The sequence below is a fragment of the Plecotus auritus genome (genome assembly GCF_963455305.1).
Source record: "Plecotus auritus genome assembly, chromosome: 2".
In the NCBI taxonomy this organism is placed as follows: Eukaryota; Metazoa; Chordata; class Mammalia; order Chiroptera; family Vespertilionidae; genus Plecotus; species Plecotus auritus.
In genome coordinates, this window is record NC_137771.1 from 21,180,916 (window position 1) to 21,208,857 (window position 27,942).

The 27,942-nt window shown below is 53.7% G+C and overlaps 1 protein-coding gene across 3 annotated transcripts; it reads left to right on the top strand.

Moving 5' to 3' along the window:
• NHSL3 (NHS like 3) lies at nt 1-27,928 on the top strand (the record flags this gene model as incomplete). Of its 3 annotated transcripts, none has more annotated exons than XM_080657000.1 (7): nt 1-226; nt 21,494-21,664; nt 21,748-21,803; nt 22,089-22,212; nt 22,780-22,896; nt 22,988-25,525; nt 25,920-27,928. In XM_080657000.1, 7 exons carry the CDS (start codon nt 1-3, stop codon nt 25,940-25,942), a joined length of 3,255 nt encoding a protein of 1,084 aa, XP_080513126.1. In that variant the 3' UTR covers nt 25,943-27,928. The 3 variants fall into 3 exon arrangements, with proteins under 3 accessions (XP_080513126.1, XP_080513127.1, XP_080513128.1); XM_080657001.1 differs by lacking the exon at nt 1-226 and adding an exon at nt 9,896-10,017; XM_080657002.1 differs by lacking the exon at nt 1-226 and adding an exon at nt 19,496-19,582.
• Between the last annotated feature and the right edge of the window lie 14 nt (nt 27,929-27,942).

Genomic DNA, 27,942 nt, shown 5'->3' on the forward strand with positions numbered 1-27,942 from the left:
ATGGCGGCCCGCGCGCCCCCCGCCGCACCTGCGGCCGAGGAGCCGGGGGGCCCTGGGAGCCCCCCGCGCAGGAAGAAGTCCCGCTCCGGCCTCCGACGCGCCTTCAACTGGCTGCGGGGCAAGCGGCGCAAGAAGAAGGCGGCGGGGGCTGAGAGCGCCGAACCGGCCGCCCCCCGGGCCAAGAAGGCGGACGACAAGGCCAGGAGGGCCAAGGGCAAAGGCCGAGGTAAGGCGCCGGGCACCTGGGCTAGGCGCCGGCCAGCGCCCAGGTTGCAGCCAGGGTGTCTCCGCTGGGGATCCGCGGCTGCTGGAGGCGGGTGAGCCCCTAGGCGCTGATGCTGGGGCAGTGAGGGCCCAGGGCTCAGCCCAAGCAACCCCATTCTGTGCCGGCCCGCAGCATTTCCCATCCTCAGCCTTGCCCCACTTTAGGGGGTCGCGGGGAGGACCCTCTGCTGGGGCAGGGATCCCTGGCTTAATCACGAAGTGCAGGCAGTCTAGCTCTTGGGGATGAGGCAATCCCCCATCCCCCAGGCTCACACAGGTTCTGCCCTCTGCTGAGTCAGGGGGTCAGAAATTGACGCTGGCCTGGGGCCAATAGGAGAGGCGAGTGGCCCTGTGGCTTTGGTGGGGGTCCCTCTGGGTCTGGAACATCAACTACACTCAAAAAGTGTTTCAGCCGGCTAGGTGGATCTGGGTTTCCAGCCCCACAAAGGACCCATCACGGAGCATATGCTTTATTTAGGTTCTTAAAAGCTAACAGTGTTAGCTTTTCCCACCTGGTCCCTCTCACCACTCACCTGTGCCAAACCACAAACATTGACCTTCCGGGTGGTGAGCTGTTGGATGTGTTCTTACAGATGGGGGAAACTGTGGCCCAAGTTCACCAAGAGGCTGCACCTGGGCTGGGTGGGTACTTAAAACACATCAGCTAATTCCTGCCTCTGGGCTCCCTCTGGCCTGACCCATCCCAGCGGGGGCCACTTTTCTGTTGTCCACTTGCTTGGTTCTTCCCTCGTTTGTCCCTCATGTGAGGGAGAGGACGTGAGTCTCTGTAAGAGGGTGGGGCTCCCTTGGGGCTTGCCATGCTGTGAGGTCTATCTTCACCTCGATGTGGCTGCTGCGCTGGAGGTGAGGAAATGGCGGTGTGTGTGGCCCATCCCATTTTGCCCGTGTTTACTCTCCCAGTGTCCTTTAACCATCTCCTCTGGAGGAGAACTGAAGGACACTTTCGGGATCAGGAAGAGGGTGAAAAGCCTCTTGTGTGCTTGCATCCGGCCTGATCTTCCTTTTGGATGAGGGCCCTGCTCCCCTGCAGCCCAGCCACAAATAGAAGTCAGGGTGCTGGGGCTAGATGGCTGGGCTAGGTTCTGAGGAAGGGTTGGGGGAGGGTGTGGGGGGGTGTTTCCAAGTGCTCTGCAGTCTCAACAGGACCTGGGGTTTGTCCCAGGGCTGCCCCACTGGGATTCCATCCGAAGTCATCCCTGTCTCCCTCAAGAGTGGTGGAGCAGAAGTGCAACAGGATGGATTGTGGTCAGACTATCAGGATTGGAGATGGGAGGCTAGTGGTGGACCCTTTTCAGGGAGACCAGCCTAGAGGCAAAAGCTGGAAAAGCTGACCTGTAGGTCCCTCCTCCAACAGCCTGGGTTAGAGGTCATTGGGTCAGAGGCCAGGCCGCCCCTTGCCTTGTGTTTTGGCATCAGGTAGCACTGGGCTTTCTGGGCAGCAGGTCAGCCTGACTTGAGCCCACGTGCAGGAAACACCTCCCCTGCCCCACGCTGTTGTTTCCGCAGGTCTGGGGGTGGCCCCAGGTACAACTGGTAGAAGTCCTGCTCCTTTTTGCTCCAGCCTCCTATTATTCCAATTGTTTCCTTGTCGCCTGCCTGGCTCTCCTTCTTTTCTGTTTATTAAGAGAAATAAATCTGATCTCTCTAATCTCCACTGGCACTGCTGGTCCGGAAGGGGAAACCCAAAGAAGGCTTAACTCTTTCTGGGGAAAAGATCCAAATGGAGATGAGGAGGAGGGATACACAGAAAATTCCTGGGAGCTTGGCTTTTGCTGGGAAGGACATCATCTCCCTTATCACTTTCTTTCAACCAAAGACCCAGAGATGCAGGTCTTGGCTCCCTTAATCTGAGTCCTCTACTATAAAATGGACAGACTGAGTTTGGAGTAGAATTTTGAGCACCTGTCTTCCAGAATCTCCTTACTCCCCTCACTGGCCTGCACAAATTTCTAAAGAAAAGAGAGGAAATCTGACATTTATTGATTATTCGGAATGTGCCAGGAGGCCTATATCCATGATCTCATTTGAGCCCATTTGCAGATGAAAAAAATTGAGGCTCAGGGACAGTGAGTGAGTGATTTGCTTGAACCAGTGATTTTCAACCGGTGTGGCGCAAGAATTTTTTAAAACATGCAATAATACCTGACTGTGTAGTCAGGGGACTGACCTCTTTTCCCTTAGACTGTCAAATAAAAAAATGACAACAGCCCTGGCCGGTGTGGCTCCATTGGGGTTGGTTGGGTGTTGTCCTGTTCACAGACGGGTTGCTGGTTCTACTCCTGGTCTCCTGGTCAGTCGGAGAGGTGGGGGTGGAGTTCTATTCCTGGTGGGGCACTGGGGCAGGTGCCTGAGTTGCGAGCTCCTCGGTGGGGGTCGGGGGGGCCCATGGCTCTCACATCAATGTTTCTTTCTTTCTCCCTCTCCTTGCTCTCTCTTTAAAAATCAATAGAAATATTAAACACACACACACACACACACACACACACACACACAAAAAAAAAACAACAACAAAAAACAGCCAACCCAATAGCCGTCCCATGTGAATGAGTCAGAATTATACTTAATGTTTTGTCCGATCAGCAAAACATATAATAAACTTTTTGGTGTGCCATGAGATGAACAAGGTTGAAAATTGCTGGCCTAAACTGGGATTTGAACTCAAATCATCTGTCTCCCAAACTGGTACTGTTTTCATAACACTCCCAAGGACATGGACCAGTGGTTAAGGCTTAAAGATCTTCTCACCCAACCCATTCTACAGATGGGGAAAGGCCCAAAGAGAAGTGAGGGAACTTGATAGAGTGGGAAGAATATCAGAGTCAGGAAATGAGAGTTCAAATTCTGGCTCAGCTGCTAGCAAGTCCCGTGACAAGCAACTTCTCTATGGCCTCACCGATTCCATTGCTGTTACAGGAAAGAGAGGGGACATTGCCTTGATGGGTCTGTGACCTTTCTGTCTCTCCAAGATTCTCACAAGAGACGATGTGAAGATTATATAAAAGTGAAGTCACCATAAAAATGCAAGGGATTGCTATTATAGTGTTTATAAGTTTAATCACCTGTGATCTAGGACAGCGGTCGCCAACCTTTCGGATCTCACGGACCACCAGTGGTCTGCGGACCACTGGTTGGCGACCGCTGATCTAGGACACAGTCTGGAGGGAATGAGCTCTGAGGCTTATTTGGACAATTCTGCTTCCTTTTGGTCTGCCCCCCTCGGGCCATGAGACTGGGAGACACAGGCAGGTTATCAACTACCCGCCCCCAAGCCTCAGTTTCCTTATCTGTAAAATAGAGATAATAAATCCTGGCTTTACAGGGCTGTTTCAAGGATCCAACTAGAGAACAGACATGCAAGTGCTTTGTGAACTGTGCAGCATGGTCCAGACAGTGGCAGGTTTCTGTGGTTGTGATGCTGAGGATGTGGCATTAGCTAAGTTCATCCTGATCCATGTTTGGAAAGCAACTAACTCACTTTGTTACACCTCACATACCCGTGGTGCTGAGGATTATTGAGGGGGGATCCACAGAAGTGGAGTCTTACCTTTGTCCAGGATGCAGGCGTAAGAAAAGGTAAACAAACATGAATCCATATTTTCCAGAAATGTCATCTGATCTCGAGACAAGTGTGGGGAGGAAGTGTTTCTGGGCCAGATGCCTGGAAGGGAGCCCATTAATCAGGGGAGGCTTTCTGGAGGAGGCGAGCAGGGTGTGGAAGGGCAGGGTGCTGGCTGGTTTGAAGAGAAGTAACATGAAGGTTCTATGTGCCAGACCCTGGCCAGGCATTTTCATGCATGTTTTCCCTGTCCTCAAAACAACCTGGGAGATAGGCGTTTATCACCATTTATAGGTGAGGAAATAGGCCCGAAGGGGAAAAGTAGTTTGATCAAGGTCACTTGGCCTCATTCACTTGAAAAGACATATTCTTGACTAGATAGTGTTAAGCACTGTTCAGGGTAGTGTGAATATCTGGGCCAAGACAGGCCACAACACCTGTATGGAAGTGATGTTCACAGCATGGCAGTGACAGAAACGCTCAGTCTGCTACCAGATGCCACACTCTCCTAACAAAGCAATATGAGGTTGGATGTGTGTCTGACTCTGCAGAGGAGTTGCAGAGTCATTGTAGAGTCTTAGATAGGACCAGCTTTGGGGAAAGGAATTTGTTGCCCTCCTGAAGGTTTCTGTTGGGGAATGGGCAGTGGCTGGGCGTGGGAGTGTGAAGGGCTTCTATACTGATAGTGAGAATTCAGGAGCCATCCTGCCAGGCCCAGCAGATTTAACCGAGGCACTTTGGCCACTCATTCAGGGAGAACTGCCCTTGGTGTGGGGTTGTGGAGAGATCCCTGAGGTTGAATTCTGCTCTGCTGTATGACCTGGGGTAAGTCCCGCCTCACTCTAGTCCAGACATGCCCTGTTTTGAGAAAGAGGGTTTTATAGCCTCTGAGATCCTTTCTAGTTCTAGAATTCTGTGAGTGTGAGAATGGGCTGAAGGAGCAAGCTGGTAGGTGCTGGGGGTATGTGGGTGGGAACTATGTCCAGGAAAGGAGAGCCTACCTTTGGTCATGGACAAGTCATGGGGACCCAGTGGCTTGGATGTCATTGAAAAGTGGATGAGGAGAGTGCAGTGTAATAATGCCACGTCTCCCTGTTGAGAAAGAGGTCTGTGTATCATCCACTGGAGTCTGGGTTCATCTCCTCCAGGCCCCTGTGAAGGGATGGGCATTGTCTGTCTTGGGTCCAGATGGGAGAAGGAGCCTCACTGGTGTATTTCACAAATACTTATTAATTATTTAATATTATATATAAGTACCTATTGTGTGCCACTGTCTTGGGATGAATGAGAGACAAGGTCCCAGTCCTCACAATTTGAGAGGAGCAGGAACCTGGGTCAAGGAGGCAATTAAATTAAGGGTAAAAAATGTGACAAAAGAAGGAGCATAATGATCCCAGAGAGAAACCAGAGATGGCTTCTCTGAGGAGGTGACACATGAACTAAAATCGAAGGATGAGGAGACGGTGGGGTAGAGGGATTTGCAGCGCTGGAATCAGGCAAGGCACCTGCTGGGGACTGGGACCGGCTGACTGTCTGGGTCCCATGGGGTACAGAAACCACCGTACCTCACTGTTCTACACACCCTGAGGGCAGGAACTGGGCTGACTGTCTTTTCCCTCTCCTCAGCACAGGGCCTGGCACTAAGTGGCTTTGGGTGATAGGTGGGTGACCGGATATGGGCCCCCAGTTTATGGGCATCTCTGGATCCTAGACACTCAGAATTGATGGCGTGAGATATCACAGGGAGCCCTCACAGCACATGTAGGTGGGCAGCGGAGGCCCAAAGGAGGAACAGGAGCCCACACCTGTCAGCTTTCCCATTTCTGTTCAGACTTTAAATGGAAAATCCCATCCCAGAGAGGTGCCTCTAGCAGGGGTGGAGTGAGATGAGCAGGAAGCTGAGGCTAAGAAGACTGCCATCCCCTCCCCTACCTCCGACACCTTCTGGTACCTCGGGTTCCAGCTGCCTCTCCCTCCTCTGCATCCGCGGCACCCATCCCAGCATTCTCCTGGAAATCCCCTCAGGCAGGGGCCCCTCCCCCGGTATGCTCTTCCTCTGGCCCCTGAACCCGGATGGCCAGCAAAGTTTGCTGAACTGGGGTGGCTAATCCTGTGGCCAGAAAAATCTACACTCTGTTTTCAGCAGAGGGCTGAGGGGGAGCCTCCCCTCACCACTGCCCCTGGGAAATCCCCCTCTCCCCAAACCCTGAGAGCCGTCTCAGCTGCTCCTGGCCTGTCACATGCTGCTGAAACTAATGAGAAGAGGCATTGTTTATTATGTGGGCCACCGTGAACGTGGTGGGTGGGGAGAGCAGGTATACACACCTCTACCTTCCATACAGACCCCATGGCCACCTCTAGCCCTTGGGCTGACTTGGGGAAGGAAGCAGGTGGAAACATTCCTTGGGCAGGAGGGGGACATCTATGTCCACCTCCCCAGTTATTACATTCCACTTCTGTTCACTGTCCTCAGGGACCGGCTCATCAAAGGCTGTCAGCTCCACTGACGGTGCCCGGCTCTGTGCTTGGCATGATGTGCTGTAGAATTTTAGTAATTAGTTTATGCGTGCCATGAGATGAAAAAGGTTGAAAATCACTTGCAAAGGGTTTAAACCTCAAGTCTTCTGGCAAAATGCATGATTCCCAGGAGGCTACTGGTGGGGTCTGCTCCAAGTAGGGCTTCCTGGGTGCTTAGGACACCCTCTCCTCCAAGCCTTTAGCCAGGTGAGGCCTTCGCCACCATTACCCAAGAGGGTCATGAGGCACTCAGGCTCAGTGTTGTGTTTCCAGGAGTTCTGGTGCATTTGCCTTCCATACTGCCTACTTCTTCCCACCAGTCCTACCCCAAGCTCTCCCAGGCTCATGGCTGTGGCGTACTCCTCCTCTAAGATCCTGGAGCAAGCACAGCCTTTGTAGCAAAAATATGTAAGACCAGGAGAGTGCCCTGGGCTCTCCTGCTCATGCCTCTTCACCTCCACCAGTACTTACGTGCCATCATCACCACCTCCACCAGTAAGCAAGCCCAACCATCTGCACTGCCCCCAGTTTCTGTTCAACATGTATGGCATGCCTACTGTATCGACTGGGCCTGGGGTTACTAAGAGAAATGAGACCATCACTACCCTTGAGAAATTTGTTTTCTGGTTGAGACAACTGCCTGGGAGTCCTGAGCTGTGATCAGGTCTATTTCAGCAGGCAGCACTAATGCCTCTGGGAGTAGGGAATGCAAGGAAAACTTCATGCAGGGGTAAACTATGGATCGGGCCTTAAGGATAACAAGGAATCTCCCAGGCAAAGGTGGAAGAGGAAGGGGCATGTGTGAAGGTCTGGAGGTGTGTACTGGGGAGTGGCAAGCAGTTTTGTGTAGCTGAAATTCTGAAATGAGAGGGGTGTAGTTGGAGATGAAGTTGAACTGGTGGGCAGGGACAGCTCCTGCATGGCCTTCTGTCCTCACTCAATTCATGCTGAAGGATTTGTACGTTACCCTTTTTTTAAAAAAATATATATTTTATTGATTTTTTACAGAGAGGAAGGGAGAAGGATAGAGAGTTAGAAACATCGATGAGAGAGAAACATCGATCATCTGCCTCCTGCACACCTCCTACTGGGGATGTGCCTGCAACCAAGGTACATGCCCTTGACTGGAAACGAACCTGGGACCTTTCAGTCCGCAGGCCGATGCTCTATCTACTGAGCCAAACCGGTTAGGGCATGTTACCCTTTTTTAAAAAAAAAATTTTTTTTTATTGATTTTTTATAGAGAGGAAGGGAGAGGGATACAGAGTTAGAAACATTGATGAGAGAGAAGCATCGATCAGCTGCCTCCTGCACACTCCCTACTGGGTATGTGCCCACAACCAAGGTACATGCCCTTGACTGGAATGGAACCTGGGACCCTTGAGTCTGCAGGCCAACACTCTATCCACTTAGCCAAACTGGTTGTACGTTACCCTTAAGTGTTCTTTCTGTTCCCCTACACCACCTTTCCCCTTATGGGCCTCTGTTTCCCCATCTGTAAATTAATGGAATTGCGCTAGGACAGCGGTCGGCAAACTCATTAGTCAACAGAGCCAAATATCAACAGTACAACGATGGAAATTTCTTTTGAGAGCCAAATTTTTTAAACTGAAACTTCTTCTAACGCCACTTCTTCAAAATAGACTCGCCCAGGCCGTGGTATTTTGTGGAAGAGCCACACTCAAGGGGCCAAAGAGCCGCATGTAGCTCGTGAGCCGCAGTTTGCCGACCACAGGGCTAGGAGATCTCTGACACTAGGACCCTCTTCTCTGTACAAAGCAGGGAGCCTTGTGTATACAGCTTGGTATATAGCGTGTGCTCAATGAGTATTTTCTGGATGGAGGAATAAAATACAGCCCCTCAGAGACTGCACTGTTGGCAGCCTCAGACTCTTAGCAAGAGATGGGCATCAGAGAGTAGGGGAGAACAGCTGTGACTCTCCCATTTTGCAGAGAAAGGGTGTTCTGGAGCCCCTGGGCCTAAGAGGCAGCATGGTGTAGTGGAAGGGTTTGCCTAGGTGGCAGAAGGGATCAGCCATATAGAGATTAGAACTGAGGGCTCTGGATTCCCAGCCCAGCATTCTGTCTGCTACACCATGCTGCCCCTAGTTGGAGAGACAGAGCAGAGTGATAGTAAAGGAGAATAATTTCCCAGGCTGTGGGGCTCTGGGAAGGTCCCTGGGCACAAGGGTGCTCATGAGGACACAGAGACGGGGGGCAGCCTGGCAGCCAGGAAGGCTTTCCGAAGAGGTGAGGTTTGGCCTGGAGTTGAAAAAACAAAGGCTTGTATAAAGGGAGATGCATGAGGGGCACACATCTCTACAGATGCACAGACATGGCTGGTTTCATATATGTCTATCTGCTATACTTTCCATTATTTAAATTTACACACACAAATGTAGATATGGGCATATGTTCAATAAACATAATTGTACAATCATACCTATACACAAAAGCACATGCAATTACACAATTTGTAGATAAACAAATTTACACTTACATGCACACAGGCAGGTTGTTACCCACACAAATGCATAAAACCAGTGATATCCAGCCACCTTGAGCGAGACAGTCACAGTTACATAGGCAGATACACAAAAATGCACATCCAGACACTTGAAAACAGACTAAATGATGTGGATATAGGCACACAGTTACACACAGATGATTACATAAAGAGGAAACCATATATTCAGGGTCACAGATGTACACACAGGTACAAAACTAGATAGCCACATTCAAGCACAGTTACAAATGCCCAATTACATGCCCTTCTTCCAGGTCTAGGGGCATAGATAAACTGGAGGAGTGGTAGCACGGAGCAGTGGGCATTGGAGTCAGTTCGGATTTGAATCCTAGCTCTGTAGTTTAATGTTGTTTGACTTTGGACTAGTCAGTTGACTTCATGGAACTTCAATTTCCCCATCTGTAAAATGGGGATGATAAAAGTACCTACCTTAGATAATTGTTTTGTGGATGAATGAAGTAATGCATGAAAGCGGTTACACAGTGCCTGTACACACTACATAAAAGGGTACTACTATTATTTGGAACACCATTATTACAGAAATACGGTCAGATTGATACATTTGTACCGCAGGCACAGAGACAGGAGATACACACACAGACACGTGACACTCACAGTGTAGTGTTTAGTGGGCCTTAGCAGCAGGAGGGCTCCAGAACCCGCCTGTCTGGATCCTGGTGCCCAGTTATCTCCATTCCACTGCAGTCCTCAGATTGGAGGCCCCTGGGCTGGGAGAGCGAGCTACCTGCTTGCCTCACCTGGACAGGCCCTGCCTTTCCGGGGAGCATTCAGGGCGGGGCGGCTCCGCTGGTCTCCCAGGTCCTGGGGGCGGAGCCTATGGGACGCGAGCCAGGCCCCACCCCTCCGCCTGCCCACCCCTGGCCCGGCCATTGGCCACAGAGCCCGGGGGCGTGGCCGAGCTGGGGCTGGGGGCGCCTGCGGTGGCCGCCCGCGAGTCTCTGCCTGCCTCCCGGGGCTGCGGGCCCGGTGGCCCGGCTGGTTGGGCTGTGCTTGGGTTCCCGCGCCGGCTCCTGCGCCCGCCATGGGCAACTCACACCACAAGAGGAAGGCCCCCAGCGGCCCCCGGGCCCGCAGCTTCTGGCGTTTCGGGCGGTCGGGGAAGCGGCCCGCAGGTAGGGGCTGGGGTGGGGGCGGGGCAGGAGGGGAGGAGGGTCTCCCTGCCGCAGCAGCCGCCACCGCTGCTGCCCCCTCCCGGGGCTTGGCGCGTGTGAGTGTGGGGCCGGGTATTCCCCGCATAGACCCGACTCCTCACATGCACACACAGACACATGTAATACCTACCGGGCAGGCACATGTACATGTTCACAATTTACAGTCACACACAACACTCAGATGTATGGACATACAGACCCAAAATCACATACACATTTACACCCACACCATCGCTGTAGGACGCACAGATCCTGAGACACAGACACATATATCTATGCATATGATTTACACAGTCACACGAACTACATCACATCACAGATTCAGACACAGTCATACACACAGAGTCATGTAGGTACAGTTGTCCAACGTGTTAGGTACACACAGATGTACCCACAGGTTCAGAACTGCACAACCAACCAGACTCACACTCAGGGTTAAAGGCAGACCCTAAGGAATGTACACACACACACAAACACTTGTTTCTCAGGCATTAGCCCCCAACAGGCTGAAAGTTTGCAGGAGGCAGGGGAGACAAAGGTGAAGGGGAGAAGCAGGAAACCAGAGGCTGGAGGCTCGGGGCCACCTCCATCTGGCGCGATCGGGAGTCAGACTGGTTCTGGTTCTCTGGGCTCCCTCCCCACCCCCACTCCCTCCGCCGCAGCCTTTCAGGCCCTGCGCCCCCCCGACCCCCCCGCGGTCCCTGTGGTCGCTGCCGCATCTCCCCCTTTCAGTGCAGCCACCCAGCTGGAACACAGCCTTTCCCGGCGTGCTGCGGGATCCCTCCGCGGGTCACATTCCAGCCTCCAAGTCGGGGGGGAGGAGGGAAGAATGGGGAAGGCTTCCCACCCCAGAGCTGGGAGAGGGGATTCCTGGTTTCCCCCAGCGGGTACGGCAGTTCAGGGTATACCTCAGAATCCCAAGGGCTGCTGGAGGAGGGACTGTCGAGGGTACCTAGTTCCCCCACCTGGTGAATCTAGAGAAGGGGCTGGGGTGGGATTCAACCCTCCCCCTCCCCCCAGGATGATAAAGGGTCTCCAACAGAGGTAGGTATCAGCTGGTCTTTGGAAGTGAGAGGATCACGGAAGGGATGGGGTGGGGCCCCCCCTTTGCTGTGGTGGGAGAATCCACCCATGGCTTCCCAGGATGGCCCACATTCCTAGAAAATTCTGAATGAGATGATCTCATTCCTTTGGGCTGGGAATTTGGGGGTCTGGGTTCTCAATGTGGCTCTGGTATGGGCTCCCGTGACCTTGAGCAGATTGCTTTCACTTCTCTGGAACTACCTGACTCCAATGGCAGGGTGTCTTTCTTTGAAATTAGGGGGGCTTAGCTTAGGTGACTGCTTGGGACCCTTACAGTGTGGTTAGCCATTTCATGGATAAAGAGACTGAGGTTTAGAGAGGGTGGGCTTATCCGAGTTCATTTGCTTGCTGTGGTTTGAAGATTAATCCTGATAATCAAAATAACAGTAGGAAAAGGGTTAAGTCCTGGTAGGCTCTCTAAGGATTCCTCAGAAGGTGTGTTGATGAGAGATTCCAGGACTTTCCAATAGACTCCCTGTCCTAGCAATGCTGAAAGCCAGGCTCTGCCCACCTGCCTCTCCTCTGAGATCTGCATTGAGGGGGTGGGGCCGGGCTGGGGCTCTTCATCTGCCCTCCCATGGCCACTCTAAACTGATGGTTTCCTGAGAACCAACTGTGGGTCCAGCCTTGTGACCATTTGTGGGGGGAGAGAGATTAGGAGGGCTGTGTTTACAGTCTCCTGCCCGCTGGCCCTGAAGGAAGAGGCCAGGGGCTTTCAGCAGCCCTTGTGCTCTTTGAGTTCCTGCTGTAGCTCCAAAGCCAGCCAGGCGTCAAGGTGTACAAAACAAGTGCAATGTCAAGGCAACACAGAAGTAAGTGTGGAGGCTGGACATACTCTAGGTCATCTGTCAAAAGGCTTTTGGGTTGGGGTCAGTTTTAGAAACTAGGGAGGTGGTCTTAATCTGGTCTTGGAAGTAACTGCAAGGTTGGAATTAGTCCTGAATTGTTGATTAAATGAGAGATACATTTCATCTCTGGGGTACGGTTGTGAGCAAAGGCATGGAGTTGAGACTGAGCATGGAGGTTGGAGAGAAAAAGTAGTTGAGGCTCTTGCCTGGGAGAAGTTCTGTTGTGAATGCAAACTTCAGCCCTTTGGTTTTACTTGTGTTGAGGATTCCAAGGCCTCCCTAGCCTCAGCCTCTACTATCACAGGCCCAGGTATGGAACTGGGACTTGAGTACTATCATTTGATCAATCTGTGAGAGGATGAGGGAAAGAAGGGAAGGCAGGCAGGGAGGGCTGGAATCTAAAGGCCAAAGGGAGCCAGTGAAGGTGTTTGAGCAAGGGAGGAGCCTATGAAAGTGATGTGTTAGGAAGATGGCTCTGGGTGCGGGCAGGTGCAAGGCAGGACAGGTTGGCGGGTGGGGTGGTGAGAGTGGAAGCTCAGAGAAGTCAGGAGGCTGTTGCAGTAATCCAGGGGAGAGGTGATGAGATGAGGGTTAGGGAAGGGCGGGGGCTGTGGGAGTAGAGCGGAGTGGCAGCTGCAGAGACACTGTGGAGGAGGTGACAGAAGTGCTAGGACCTGGGATTAATCAGATATTGGGAGTAAGGGCCAGAGAGAGCTGTAAAGGCTCTGTGCTTGATGCTGCTTGGGAGGATGGTAACAGAGATAATGCAGAGGTGAAAATGAGGCCCAATGCTAAACTCTTTATATCAATTCATCTGTCTTCCAACAGTCTTACATGCCAGAAGTTACTATTCTCCCCATGTTACAGATGAGGAAGATGGAGCTCAGAGAAGTGAAGTCAGTTGCTCAAGCCACTTAGCAGGGAGGTAGCTGAATCATGATCCCAAAGCCTGTACCCTTAATCTGGTTTGAGATAGATGGGTTTCCTCTTAGGATCGAGGGGTCTGCTTGTCCTCTGGGTAAAGAAAGCCTGAGGTCCTGGGGGATTTGGACTCCAAAGAACACAAGTGGAGAAAGCTCTCTAAGGGAGGAGAGGAGGTTAAGGACTAAACAGGGAAGCCCTCAGGGCTCAGAGAGGGGCAGGTGGAAAGTGGGAGGGAAAACTGAGAATCCAGGAAGGGTTCCTTCCGTGGATCAAAGGCCCTTGGACCAAGGAGAAGAGTGAGAGTGAGGATGGAGGGGAGAGGCCTCCGTATGCTGGGGTTGTTGGGCCCAACCCTCTCCTCACTTCCCCAGACGGCTGGGCAATTGGTCCTGGACAGTTTGGGGGACTGGTGGAGGAATGGAATTGAGAGCCCAGGGAGCTTCCCCCTTTCCCACTACCCTCCTTTTCCAATGCATTGTTCTGTCAGATTTCCACTTGGACCTCCTCTTGGTAGGGTTTCTCATTCCCACCTCGTAGATGAGGAGATTGAGGGAATGACCAAGTCTTTGGTGGAGTTAGACTGCCTGAAATTCTTTTCATCCCTGCCCCTGCCTCTGGACCTCGGGCACCAGGGGTCTTTGGTAGATCCCACAGCTCCTTTCCAGGGGAGGGGAGAGACTTAGGACTAACTGTACGTCTGAACTTGCATGTGGGAGCCCTGGGCTTCCCTCTCTGGTCTGAGATAAGCTGAACCCCCCTTGCTGCCCTAGGCGCTGACTCAGAGCGAGGGACTGCCTTCCTTCTAGGAATAGAGTTATACATACTGCGGGCTCTTTAGAGAGTATTTCTTCCACCCTCCTGCCTCACAGATGAAGAAACCGAGGCCCAGAAAAGGGCAGTGCCTGGCTCAGGATCATGCTGCAGCTGCGGGGCAGTGAGAGTTCAAACCTAGAACTCCTGACTCCCAGAGCAGGGGGATATCTGGTCTGGGCTCCAGTTCCCTTCCCTCCCAAACAGGGGCGGCAGGTCTGCCAGATAGGGCTCAGTCACTGAGGAGCTGATACGGAGCTTGTGTTAAGTGTCCCTTATCAGACCTTATCTTAATGGTCCTTAACTCCACTTGAGATTTCAAGAGAGGTCTGGAAGTGGGTGGGAGAGGAGGCCTCTGGGGGCACGAGAACATGATTTGTCTTCCGGTCAGAGGGCTCACATCCTGACTCTGCCATGACTGGTTTTGTGACCTTGGGCAAGTCACTGACCCTCGGGGCGTGCCTCTATATGATGAGGGAGAGCTGTGTGTCTCACTTAATTGGCACTCTCTAATTGCTCGTTTACTGTCTTTGTGTTGTAAGTGGGAAGGCAGAGGGGCCTGAGAGGGCCCTTTACTCCGCACTTTGAGAGGCAGAGGCTCCCTCGAATGACATTTTGTGTTTGCACTTGGTTGCATGGCTTTCACTTTCCCAGGCACCATACGAAGTGCGTTAGTCCCAGTTTACAGATGAGCAGACTGAGGCCCAGGGAGACTTAGTCCCAGATTACAGATGAGCAGACTGAGGCCCAGGGAGACTGTTTCATTTGTCCATGGCCTGGCATCCAGATCTCAGGACCCCCAGCAGTTTCTTCTCCTGACTTCATGGTGGCTGAATATAGGCCTCTCCAGCATTTATATGGGGATAATCATGCCTTGAAGCAACAAAGGAAAGGGCTTTGGAAAGTAAGAATTGCTCCTGGCCCAAAGAGATTATTATATCATTGTTGGGAGCAGATACTGACCTGGAAACTCATTATGACATTTATTAATATTATTGTAGCTAATTCCTCCCTGCACTGCTGCCGTTCCCCTAGGCGTCTGTGGGATGGGATCGCTCCCTCCCTGTTGGGGCACTCCCTGCCCCCCAATATTTACCGTAGAACCGGCCTGTCAGCTCTGCCCCAGCTGGGTGGGGCTTCCCACTGAGGGAAGGAAGGAGGGGGATTCCCCTTATGCAGAGGTAGGTGCAGAGCTCCCCCTCTTTGGATAGGGACCCAGGCTGGGGCCCCGACCCAACTCCCTTAGACTTAGGACTGCTAACGCCTTTGGAGTGAGACCCAGGTTGGAATGTGAGCTGGGCCACTTCCTGGTTGGGTGACCTTGAGCGAGTCACTTTCCCTGGTGCTGCCTCTTGCTCATTTGAAAAAAGGGAATGTCACAGGTACCTTCCGGGATTCTTGTTAGGTGTACAAAACTGTAGAAGGAAAAGTGTTTTAAGAATTGTAAAAGTGCCTCCACCTGAAACATTTTGTTATGTTCATTTCTCTTAGTCTTGCCCCTAAGAGAACAAAATCTACATGTGCTTTGGATTCTGTTCCCACGGGAAGGCCCGCCCCGTGGGCCTTGGTTTGTCCACTCGTACAGCCAGGGGTTGAGACTTAGAGCCTCTCAACACCCTGAATCCTGGCCCCTGGGCTGGCCAGCGGCACAGTCAGAATGTGGAGGGAGGGTGGTGGAAGGGGGACAAGGTCAGGCCATGAGGGTTCCAGCGCTTGAGCGAGGCCACCTGGGCAGCTGTGCCCGCCCCCCTCATTCCTCTCCCCTGAGTCAGGCCTGCTTGGCTGTGGGTGTGCCATCACCCCCGCCCCTTGCTCTGGAATGGGGCAGGTTGAGGCCTCACCCCATGGAGGATGTTGCCAGGACAGTGAGTACACATGCGCACAATGTTCGTGTGGCCTTGAGGGCTGGGCTTTCCTCCCCCATTCCTTCCTGTCTCCAGGATCAGGAAAGCCCCAGAGTGGTGGGTACACACACCTACCTTCATGCACACAGCCAGCTGGCAGGACCGTGTGAGTCTGCATCCAGCTCATGTATGAAGAGGACATGGACTAGGGTGGCTTCGGTGTGCTTTGTGGATGTAGTCCTGAGAGCACCCACCTGTGGGATTGGCCCCAGTGGACATTTTGGAGGTGTGTGCCCGCCTACCCCTGCTGGTAGACCAGATCAGAGCTCCAGAACTTGCATGTCTGCTTCCTGGTGTGCCCTGTGTTGGGGTGGGGGTGGGGGGACGTGGCCAGGAGCAAGGTGTCTTCTCACATCCCGGAAGCCTCCCTCCTTCAAGCAGGTGGAGGGTGAAGGGAGGTTTAGGCTGTACTTCTGGACTGCTAGAGCAGAAGGTCCTAGAACACGGACTTTTAAGTGTGCCCTTGGCAGAGATCCTTCCACTCTCTGGGCCTGGATTTCTTTATGAGGTACCTGTCCTTCACCTGAGATTCAGGTTGCTGAGCCCCTCCCCAGCAAGCCACAGGTGTGTAGACCTGTGTCTGGGGTGGCTCAGAGAGGCCTCAGGCTCTGGCCATGCTGTGGGCGGGTGAAGGGAGGGGTGTTGCTGGGCAACCAGGCTTTATCAAGAGTGTGAGCCTTGGATCTGGCTGGGGAATTTGCAGCTATGGCCCTGACTCTCAGCCTTGGGCCTGGGACCTTGAGGAACTGATGTGCCTCATCCATGACTTAGTAGGAGCTCAGCCTTTGCTTTCCTTGGTTAGGAGGAAGCTGAGGATGACTGTCCTGCATGGTTAAAGGCTGCAGTTTTGGAGCCAGCCAGAGCTTGGGAAGGCCCCTAGCTCTCTGAGCCTCACAGGTCCATGATCAGTTACCAGGAGAGTACCTGCCTCAAAGGACTGATGTTGTAGTAAGATCCATGAGGGCAGAGACTGTTTGCCTTCCACCAGCACCTGGCATGGTGCCTGGCATGAATTTATCACCCTGCAAGTGTTGGTCTACTGCTCTTTTCTGGTCAAGTGGGACTAATACTAGTAAGAGGGGTGGATCGGTCTGGCCTAAGAAAGAGGGAAGAGGGAAGTATGTAGTCCAGAAACCTCAAATTTATGGTGATGGGGTCCCTCAGCCCTCCTGCAGAGTGGAGATAGGTTTGTAGCTGACACAGCGGACAGAGCATGGCTTTTGGATTCAAGTTGTCCTGAGTGCAAAAGCTACCTTGCCCTCTCTGGCCTCCATTTCGTCATCTGTAAAATGGGAATTGTTTAGATTTCAGTGATTTGTGCATATATACTATCCAGCTCCACAGAAGTTTTGTTTTCCAGAGAGCAAGGGCTCCACCATCTGCTTGAGTGCTCTCTGAGAGGTGGGGCAGCAAAGGGGGAAGGGGCTACAGGAGGGTCTTGAAGCATGGGAGCCACTGCGAATCCTTAAGTCCCTAGCAACTCAGAAGGATGCTATGTGAGAGGGACGTCTTCAGGCAAGGGTGGGGAGGGGTGGGCAGCACTTTGTAGCTCACAGACTTCCTCTTCTACACCTTTTGGAGTTGCCAGGGGGATGGATCTCTTTTAACAGGGTCATTACCCAGCTTAACCTTCATTTTTACTGACCAGCCTTTATTTTTATTGACCAGCCTCCTGGGGCTCTGACTAAAATTCAGGCTCTGCCAAGGCCTATCTATGGGGCCCTACCAGATCCGGCTCCTGCCCTCTTCTCATCTCCTGCCATTCGCTTCCTGGCTCACCATGTTCCAGCCACCTCTGCCTCTGCTCTGGGAATCCCACCACTCCTGCCTCAAGGTCTTTATAGTTGCCGATGGATGCCCCTGTCTAGAGGGCTCTGTACTTTTGCTGGCTGGCTCCTTCTCTCTCTCTCTCTCTGCCCTTTTTTTTTTTTTTTTTTTTTTTTAGCAAAGTTGAGTCTTAATCTTTTATTTTGTGTAAATAGATTGGCAGGAAACTGCACCCTTAGAATGAGGAGTTCAGCCACAGACTGGGAAATTTTCTTCACACAGTCACAATTTCTAGGCTTCAATACTTTTCTCCAACACAGCTGACTGTCTGTAATTCAGGTTTAGGATTTGGTACCCACCTCCATCCTTCTCCTTCACTCTCAGTCCCAAAGGTCTTTCCTTGGAGAGGTGCCCCTTGATGCCCTCTGAAGGTACCCCCTTCCTGTCACAGTCCTCAGTCCTCAGTATCTAAAATTATGTTGTTAGTTTACCTCATTCATGTATTCATCAATTCATCAAATACTCATTGAGCTTATGGTATGTACCAGGCACGAATTTAGGCACTGGGAATATACTGGTGAACAAAATAAAGTTTTCCACTAGGTATAACCCCCAGGACTAGCTTAATAAATATTTGCTAATCGAATGAATGGATACAATAATTTTATAAGGAGGAGTTATTGGTCTTGTTTCTCTATGAGGTCATGGCTTGTGTGTGATGGAGCTGGATTTGAACCTGGACCTGACTTCCCTCAAAGTGCTGCTGCCCTTACTGCCCTCACCTGTGAGCTGTTTTTTTTTAAAATATATTTTATTGATTTTTTACAGAGAGGAAGGGAGAGGGATAGAGAGCCAGAAACATCGATGAGAGAGAGACATCGATCAGCTGCCTCCTGCACACTCCCTCGTGGGTATGTGCCCGCAACCAAGGTACCTGCCCTTGACCAGAATCGAACCTGGGACCCTTGAGTCCGCAGGCCGACGCTCTATCCTCTGAGCCAAACCAGTTAGGGCTATGAGCTCTTTCTTGGTTAATTCTGTTCTCCCTGCCTGGTGATCCAGCAGAGTCACTGAATCACAGAGGGAGGCCGATGGGAAGAATCTTGGGCTGAAGGGGCAGGAGGTCTGGACTGAAGGCCTGCTTTGCTGTGTGACCTTAGAGCAGTGGTCGGCAAACTACGGCTCGCGAGCCACATGCGGCTCTTTGGCCCCTTGAATGTGGCTCTTCCACAAAATACCACGTGTGGGCGTGCACGTACAGTGCGATTGAAACTTCGTGGCCCATGCGCAGAAGTCGGTTTTCGGCTCTCAAAAGAAATTTCAGTCGTTGTACTGTTGATATTTGGCTCTGTTGACTAAGGAGTTTGCCGACCACTGCCTTAGAGAGTTCACAGTGTGTCTCTGGGCTGCTGATGTCACATTACCAAAGTGACATTACCCCTTTGGAAAGTGTGGGGCTGAACATACATGTGAGGGTTACAACCAGCAATGTGATGCCACTGTGGGCATCCCCGGCTTCCCAGTACTGTGTCCCAGGCTGGCTCCCACCTCTGCAGCGGCCTCCATCAGTGGCCTTGCCCTCCCCTCAGGTGTCACCCCGCAGGCATTTCTGGTCTGCCTGGCTGCTCCATGCTCTAAACTCCTTCCCTGGGGAATTGCCCTCATCAGCCAGGAGGGCCTGGGGTGGGCACCATGCCAAGTCTAGTCTAGTGGCTCTTCTACCTACCATCTGGCAGCTGGGAGCCCTGCCTTAGCTTCGGCTCCTGACTGTTTAGAAAAGACTTGGGGACAGGGTTGGTGGTCTGCCCCTTGGATTGAATATCGTCAGCCTTCCTAGTCATACTGCCCACCAGAGCTGAGCACCCACAGGCTCCGACCCGACCCGCAGATACCCTGGGAGTCTAAGAGGGTTCCTGCCCCTGAATTCCACTGGGGGGCGGGGTCAGTAGAGGGGCGTGACCAGCGGCGAAGGTGGGAGGAGGACCTGGATAGCAGCCCCGCCCCCTCTGCCTGGATCGGCGCTCTGCAGCTGGGCGGACAGGCGGGCGGGCGGCCCGCTTCCCTTAGTGCTAGGTTGTCGCCTGGCATTCTGGAGAGGTCAGGGTAGGGACGTCTGAGTGGCGCCCGCAGTCATGGTGGTGATCCTGGGCCGCCACCTCCCGGCACTCCTCGGGCTCTTTAAGAAGAAGGGTGAGTGGGTGTGGCTGGGTGGGGGGAGAGAAGGGCTCCCCCATAACTCCATTTGCCAGACCCTGACGTAGAATGGGGGGATCAAGGCTGGGGAACGGTAATAGTTGGGGGATGGGGCCAGTAATGAGGCCAGGCTCCCCTGTCCAGCCTTTGTCCAGCCGCTTTGCTGCTGTCTTTGTCTGGGCTCTGCTTGTGTTTGGGAGAATGGATCCAGGTGTCTAACCTTGAAGCCTGCAGCCCTAGGGCAAGACAGCCTCCCTGCAAGGGTACCCACGCTTTCCTGGGTACATCCCAGCACCTCAGTTCCTAGAGGAAGGGCATCCCCTCCTGGGTCCTGTGTCTGGGAGGAGGGAATGTGGGGAGCAGAGTAGAGGGGAAAACAGTACTGCTGGAAGTTGGGGAGCATGATCAATGGAATTCTGTGTAGAGGTCTGGGGGTGAAGTTTTGGAAGGAGGGACCTATGTCCACTTCCTTGTCCTGGAAGCTGGGCTTTCAGGCCTGGATTAAGACATGGAGACCAGAGTTTATTGGACTTTTTTTTGGGGGGGGGACTAGAGGACCCCCAGGTTGAGTGTGACCTAGGAATCCCTACTGAGAACCTGGTATTTAGTCCTGGAGTTTAGTCTGACTGATTTGTTGGGTGACCTTAAACAAGACCTTTTCTCTTGTTTCCCCGATTAGACAAAAGGATGAGTGAGAGACCTAGCTCTGACCTGGGGGGATTCCTGTGGATTCCCAGGAGCTGACCTTGGAAGAATGGGCTGGGGCAGGAGGAACCTGCAGGTGCTTGAACTAAAGACCCTGATCCCTGGGCGTGGCCCTTTAAAGGGCTTGTTTTGTTCCTGCCCCTCTACAGGGTGCTGCCAGGGTCACATGATCCTCCCAGCGCTTTTGCTTGTGCTGTGGGTTCCATTTAAGGGGGCTGGAGCTGCAAAGTGCTGACACAGCCCCCCCCCCCCATTCCCAGGATTAGGTGACCAACTTCCCAATGGGCGGGGCCTGTAACAGGATCATTTGTAAGGGATCTCTGGCTCCTCTGTAGGGGGGTAGGGCTCCAGGAGAGGGGGATGCCTAGGACTGTTCTCCCCAGAGAGGCTGGAGCTTCCTTTTCTGGGGGTGTATAGGCCTGGGTCCCTCTTCTCCCTTACCCTGCTTATTCTTCCACTAACGGACAGCCACATGGGTGAGTAGGTGACCCAGAGGCCATATCCCTGGTTTGTCCCTCTTGGTAATCTGGTTATGACTCCTGCTAGCCCCCATCTCTTCCTAGTGTCCCATGGTCTCTTCTGCCTGGACCTGGGCCAGGGTGTGTATGAAAAGGGTGTTTTTGTTTTGTTCGCCCTGTAAAGTAGAGCTTGAGGTCTGGAGATCAGAGAAGCGTATTTGCTATGGGCTGTATGTATATTCAGTGTCTGAGTGACATGAGGATACACAGTTACGTGTATGTTTGGGTGTTGTTTGTATATGTATAGAATGGGGTCTGTGGGTGTTGTATGTATACATGGGGGCTGGGTGTGCTCTGTGGAGCCCTTGTGTGCAATGTGTATACACAGATGTATTTATACTTGGGTGCTTTGTTTGTATACATATTGAAGCTTGTGGGTGTTATGTGCATACACAATGGGCCTGTGTACCTTGGGTGTGGTGCCCTGTGGGGCTCTTTCTGAGGTGTGAGTTCTCAGATCTATGTGTGCTTAGATATAGTTTGTATATGCTCACGGGACGGTGTGTGTATTGACTACATACTCCAGAATGGTGTGTTGTGCCTAGATTGGCAGAAGTGGGCATTGCATGTATGTACAGGGGCCCTGTGCCTTCTGGGCACTGTGAGTGCCCTTGTCTGGTGCCTGTGCATCCTGAGGACCCAGATGCCTTTGGGCCTCACTTCTCTCCCTCTTCCATACCACCAGGTTCAGCCAAGGCTGAGAGCGACAAGCGTCTAAGTGTAGGGCCCGGCCAGGGGCCAGGGTCTGTGGTGGATGAGCACCAGGACAATGTCTTCTTCCCCAGTGGGCGACCGCCTCACCTGGAAGAGCTGCACACGCAGGCCCAGGAGGGGCTCCGTTCCCTACAGCACCAAGGTAACTTCCCCTTCCCCGCCAGGGCTACTCTCAGCTCCCACGATGAGATGCCTAGCCCAACACACCTTTCCGGTATCTTCCAGAAAAACAGAAATTGAACAAGGGTGGCTGGGACCATGGAGACACCCAGAGCCTCCAGGTGAGCCCTGCCCCCAGCTCAGTCTGACTGCTCTTCCCTCCCTGCTTGACCTCTGGCAAGTATGTCTCTGAGCCCTTTTGGATCTCAGTTTCCTTCCTGTATCATGAAGGGGGCTAGAGTAGGTGACCCCTGGGGGGCTGGTCCAGCTGCTGTCTGCTCAGTGCTAGGTGATGCTGGGGACAAGCTGAGTCAGAAGTTCCAAGGGGGAGCTCTGAAGAGGCAGCAGTAAGCCCCACCCAGGCCTCTGCGGTGGTCTCGGGTCTGATCTCCTTTTCCCCTCCACAGTCCTCCAGGACTGGGCCGGATGAAGACAGCATCTCCTTCTGCAGCCAGACCACATCCTACACGGCTGAGAGCTCCACGGCAGAGGATGCTCTCTCCATCCGCACAGAGATGATCCAGCGCAAAGGTGTCTGCTCACCAGCAGGGATTCTTGGATGGGAGGGGGGATGGGCACCATCTGGGTCCCCACCCCTGCAACTTGCCCCTTGCCTCCTGTCTAGTGTTTCTCAGGAAACACAGTGCCCTGCGTGCTCTTGGAGAGTCGTGATGCACATTAACTACAAAGCGGGATAGTTGAGAGTTGGGAACCCTGGGTTTGGGCCTGATATTGCTACTTACCACCTGTGTGACCTTGGGCCAACCCTTAACCTCTCTGAGCTTCCGTTTGGTATTCTATAAAAAGGAAGACTAGAGTACTTATGCTATTGGGACGAGTGCCAAGTATTTAGTGTGCTAACACTTAATAAGTGTTTGCTAAATGGAAATTATCATTATTGACCTAGTAAATGTTAAAGCCTTCCAGAAGTCTTCCAGAAAAGAAGCATCTAACTTTGTTTAACTAGCTTTGCCCATGTCTACTTGACTGTGGAAGTCTTTTTTCACAGAGTTCTTACTAATATTCTACAAAAGGACTGCTCTGCAGAATGTCCTGAGGCCTTCTCTAATGCTTTCTCTCTCCTGCACTGGCCCCCAGGCTCCACCTTCCGACCTCATGACTCATTTCCCAAATCATCTGGGAAGTCGGGGCGGAGGCGGCGGGAACGGCGGAGCACGGTGCTGGGACTGCCACAGCACGTGCAGAAGGAACTTGGTGAGCCCTGGCTTAGGGGGGCAGTGGTGGTGGATAGGAAGCCCTGGCCAACCCCTTCTGCTGACTCCCAAGTCCTTCCTGTCCATTCCAGGCCTGCGGAATGAGCGTGAGGCACCAGGTACTCCTCGGCCTCCTGGTCCACGGGATGCTGTACGAATCCCCACGGTGGACGGCCGCCCCACGAGTCTGGCCTCAGGAGCAGGCGTCCGGGTGTCCCTGCAGGCGCTGGAGGCAGAGGCGGAGGCTGGGGCCAAGGCAGAGGCCATGCTGCAGCGCCACATCGAGCGCTTCTACCGGGATGACACCTTCGTTGGCCGGTCCACAGGGGCTCAGCCCCCACCAATTCCCCGGCCCATGTCCCTCGCAGTGCCTGGACTGACAGGAGGGGCAGGGCCTCTAGAGCCCCTGAGCCCGGCCATGTCCATCTCGCCCCAGGCCACCTACTTGTCGAAACTGATCCCACATGCTGTGCTGCCACCTACAGTGGATGTGGTGGCCCTGGGCCGCTGCAGCCTGCGCACACTGAGCCGCTGCAGCCTGCTCTCGGCCAGCCCGGCCTCTGTCCGCTCGCTGGGCCGCTTCTCCTCGGTCTCCAGCCCACAGTCCCGCAGCCGCCACCCTTCCTCCTCCAGTGACACCTGGAGCCACTCTCAGTCCTCTGAGACCATCGTGTCTGACGGCTCCACCCTGTCCTCTAAGGGTGGCTCTGAGGGCCGGCCAGAGGGCTCTGTAGCTAGCAATAGTGTGGCACCCCCTCCTCAGGGGGGCAGCGGGAGGGGCTCTCCCAGTGGGGGCAGCACTGCCGAGGCCTCGGACACTGTCAGTATTCGGAGCAGTGGGCAGATGTCTAGCCGGAGTGTGTCCCTACGTAAGCTGAAGCGGCCCCCACCACCTCCCCGCCGGACCTACTCACTCCGTCAGCGGGGCTCAGCAGCCCCTGATGGGCCCTTGGGGTTGCCCCCCAAGCCAGAGCGGAAGCAGCAGCCACAGGCGCCTCGGCCGCCCACCACTGGTGGGCCAGAAGGGACGGGGGCAGCGCCCTGTCCGTCCAACTCAGCAGGCAGCTGGGTGCCTGGCTTGTCTCCAGGCGGCTCCCGCCGCCCCCCACGCTCCCCGGAACGGACGCTCTCACCCTCCAGTGGATACTCTAGCCAAAGTGGTACCCCTACCCTCCCTCCCAAGGGTCTAGCGGGGGCCCCTGCTTCCCCAGGCAAGGTCCAACCCCCTAAACCCGAGCGTGTCACTTCCCTCCGATCTCCTGGGGCCTCTGTCTCCTCCTCCCTCACATCTCTGTGTTCCTCCTCCTCTGACCCAGCCCCCTCAGACCGTTCTGGTCCCCAGATATCGACCACCCTTGGTGACAGGTTTGTCATACCTCCTCACCCCAAGGTGCTGGCCCCCTTCTCCCCACCTCCTTCCAAGTCCAAGAGTCCTAACCAAGCTGCCCCTGCTCCGGTCCCTGGGCCTGTCTCTACCACTGATGTCAGTCCTGAGCCCTCTTCCACCCCCCAGACATCCCTGACTCCAGCACAGGAGTCTCCTATTGCCTCCAAAGACCAGTCACCCCCACCCTCCCCGCCCCCATCTTATCATCCACCCCCTCCACCCACTAAGAAACTAGAGGTGGTTGAGGAGGCCCCATCTGCCCCAGAGACTGAGGAGCCCCTCCAAGATCCCAACTGGCCCCCACCCCCACCTCCTGCACCTGAGGAGCAGGACCTGTCCATGGCTGACTTCCCCCCACCAGAGGAGGCCTTTTTCTCTGTGGCTGGCCCTGAGCCTGAAGGCCCTTCAGAACCCCCAGCCCTTGTCAACTCCCTGGCTGATTCACCCTCAGCTACTGTCTCTTCTCAGAGTCAGCCCCATGGTACCCTAGATTCTCCAGCTCCGCCAGCCCCCGCTGCTGGTTCTGTCACAGGGCTGGCCAAGCTCCCTCGGAAGGAACCAGTGGGCTGCAGCAAGGGCAATGGGGTTCCCAGGGAGGATGCCGGTGTGCCCCTGGTCACGCCCTCACTCCTGCAGATGGTTCGACTGCGTTCTGTGGGTGTTCCCACTGTGGTTCCAACCCCAGCGTTGGGGCCATCAGCCCCCCAGAAGCCACTACGAAGGGCCCTATCAGGGCGGGCCAGCCCAGCACCTGCCCCTTCCCCAGGGCTCCATGCTGCCGTCCGACTCAAGGCCTCCAGTCTGGCTGCCAGTGAGAGTCTTGTGAATGCCCAGCCCAATGGGCCGCCTGAGGCAGAGCCACGGTCTCCTCAGTCCCCTGCCTCCACGGCCAGCTTTATCTTCTCCAAGGGCACTAAGAAGCTGCAGTTGGAGCGGCCCGTGTCCCCTGAGAACCAGGCTGACCTCCAGCGGAATCTGGTGGCCGAACTTCGGAGCATCTCAGAGCAGCGGCCACCCCAGTCCTCAAAGAAGCCACCCAAGGCTCCTCCACCTGTGGCCCGCAAGCCCTCTGTGGGAGTACCCTCACCCACATCCCCCAGCTTTCCTCGGGCTGAGCCTCTTGCTGCTCTTCCGAGCAATGGGCTCCCTCATGTCGAGGGCAGGACTAAGGGGGAGCCGGCCGAGAATGGAGGTGTTGTGCAGCTGGTGGGCCTAGAGGAGAAGCTGGGTCCGCCTGGCTCAGGTACAGTGGGCAGTGGTGGGTGTGGTGCCATTGCTGGTGAGGGGACTAGACATCTAAGTCCTACCATTCGGGATTGCTCTTGGGTCTTCAAGGCTTTAGGGCTCAGGATGCCTGGGAAGAGTGAACTGAACTACAGTGTGGGGGGCTTTAGAGTCAGAACTAAGTTTGAGTTTCAACTTTGCCATTTAATCTACCCATCCTAGCCTTGAGCTCCTCACTGTCGAGTGTGGGCAGTGGTGCCTACATTGTAGTGTCAGAATGATTGTAAAGTATTAAGTGCAGTGCTACTAGCATGTTCAGTAATTGAGGTTGGGGGATGAGGTAAGAATGTGCCTTGGGTTTTGTCCAGAGCCAAGTGAGGAGGCCCCTGGCTGAATCTCCCTTTTCCCCACAGACCCACAGAAAGAGCTGGTCTAACCACCGGGCACCTCCCTGGCACTGCTGACCCATCCCAGGAATACAATCTCAGGGACCTGAGCAGCTCCGAGGATGAGAGGATACGGCAGACACTTAACCTAACAGAGAGGATGCCTGCAGCCTTAACCTCCACGGCCTTCAACATTTATGCAAGCCTGGTGTTGACCCTGTCCTCCAAGTCATCCAGCTCTCATGCCTTTTCCCGAATGGAGTCACCTCTGGCGGCTGCCACTTCAGTCTTGGCCTTAGCCTCATCTTGAAGGAGGTAGCTGGTGGGAGCGGGTGGCTATGCTCCATATGCTGGCCCTGAGGCCAGAGTTGGGAGCAGAACACCTCACTTGAGTTTTTTTTTTTTTTTTTTTATGTCCAAATCATGCACATACTGTAGTCCAGAATCAAAGCACTTTTGAAAAGAGACTGCATGGCCATCCTCCAGGGCCCATGAAGCCACATTCCAAGGGCCTGTTTACATGGCAGCAGCATCAGTTATAGCCAGCCCTTAGCTGGGACCATCCTCTTCCTCCCATCCAGTTTGCTCCTTTTCTTAGTTCTTGGAGGTGGGCAAGTCATTGTATTCCCCCCAGGCTGGAGGCAGGAGTGAGGCTGTGGAATTCCAAAGCACAAAAGGTGCAGCAAGGGTTAGCCTTCCTGTGCCTCAACTTACCACCAACCACCCTCCTGCCTTCCAGCGATGCTAGGTGCTCCAGGCAGGGAACAGTGGGAGACTGCCAGGGCCCAAATGGGTGGGGAAAGAAAGAACCAGAGAGGAGGTCCTCAGGCTCCCCTGAGAGCACAGAATAGGGAGTCATCTCGGGGGACACTGGCATCTGTTCCTTGTTTTACCTGGTCAGGTTGGGGTGGGCAGGCACAGCACTTCAGACAGGAGCCCACGGGCTGTGTCCCTTTCAGCTGGTCAGAAGTACTGAGAAGGGGATGCAGGGGAGGGTCTGGCAGGGGGAGAACTTATTTGGGCAGTGGGCCCAGTCCCAGCCCTACAAATTTCATTTTCTGGCCTTTCTTTCCTTGCCTGGGTTCATGTCCTCTGTGCAGCTGCTTTCAGCCCAGGTGGTTCCACTGGGGGGAGCTGACGCCGAGTGGCAAGGGTGGGAAGCCAAAGGTGCATCCTATTCCAGACTCTTCCCTAGTCAATAGAGGGGAGCACTCAGTGCTCCAAGGGGGCAGGCTGGGTGATTGCCCCCAGACATCAGTGTCTTCTACTGATCTCTCCAGGAATTTTAATGACCTTCCTGTTTTCAGCCTGTGCCACCTATCTAGGTAGGCTGGCCCCTATGGCTCCAGTGACCCAGGCTCGAGTCTGGCAAGGAACCTTGCCATTAGCTGTTTTTCTTCCACCAAGGAGAGCTTGACCTCATTCCAGAATAAGAGCTGAGAAACGGGATGTGGTACGAGAGCCCAGGTTCCCCTGGCCCTCTCTCACTGCTTCCTCCCTAGAGCTGTAAACCGATATTCTTCCCTTGTCCTTTGGGTAATGAGCTGCTGCTAGGGACGCATTGTGCCTGCCCAGTGAGTTGGGGAAAGATGGTCAATAAACATCGCTCTGCTCAGCTCCTGATCCAAACCCCCGAGAACCAGGTCCTGGTAGCAGCCTTGGAGATGCTGGAGGTGGGAGGGAACCCAAATTCTCTTTCCCTCCCTGCTGTCAATGTTACCCAAGCTCCTTTTCCTCAGTTAGTCTTCTGAGTTTATTTCCCCACTGGGTGGGACAGAGTACGGAGAAGGGAGGACCTAGAAGCAACCCTTCTTTGTCCTCTGGGGTAAAAGAGCTTGATCTAGTGCAAATGGAGAGACCAAAAGCCTCTGATTTTTAATTCCCATAAAAATGTTAGAAGTATATATATATATATATTTCTTTAAATTTTTGAGTCTTTGATATGTGTGTACAAACAATCCATTCCCTCTATCCTGAAGCCTGAATGAGACACATGAAAAGTTGTTTCAAAGGTGTTAATTAAATGATTAAGACTTGGCTGTGGCCACTG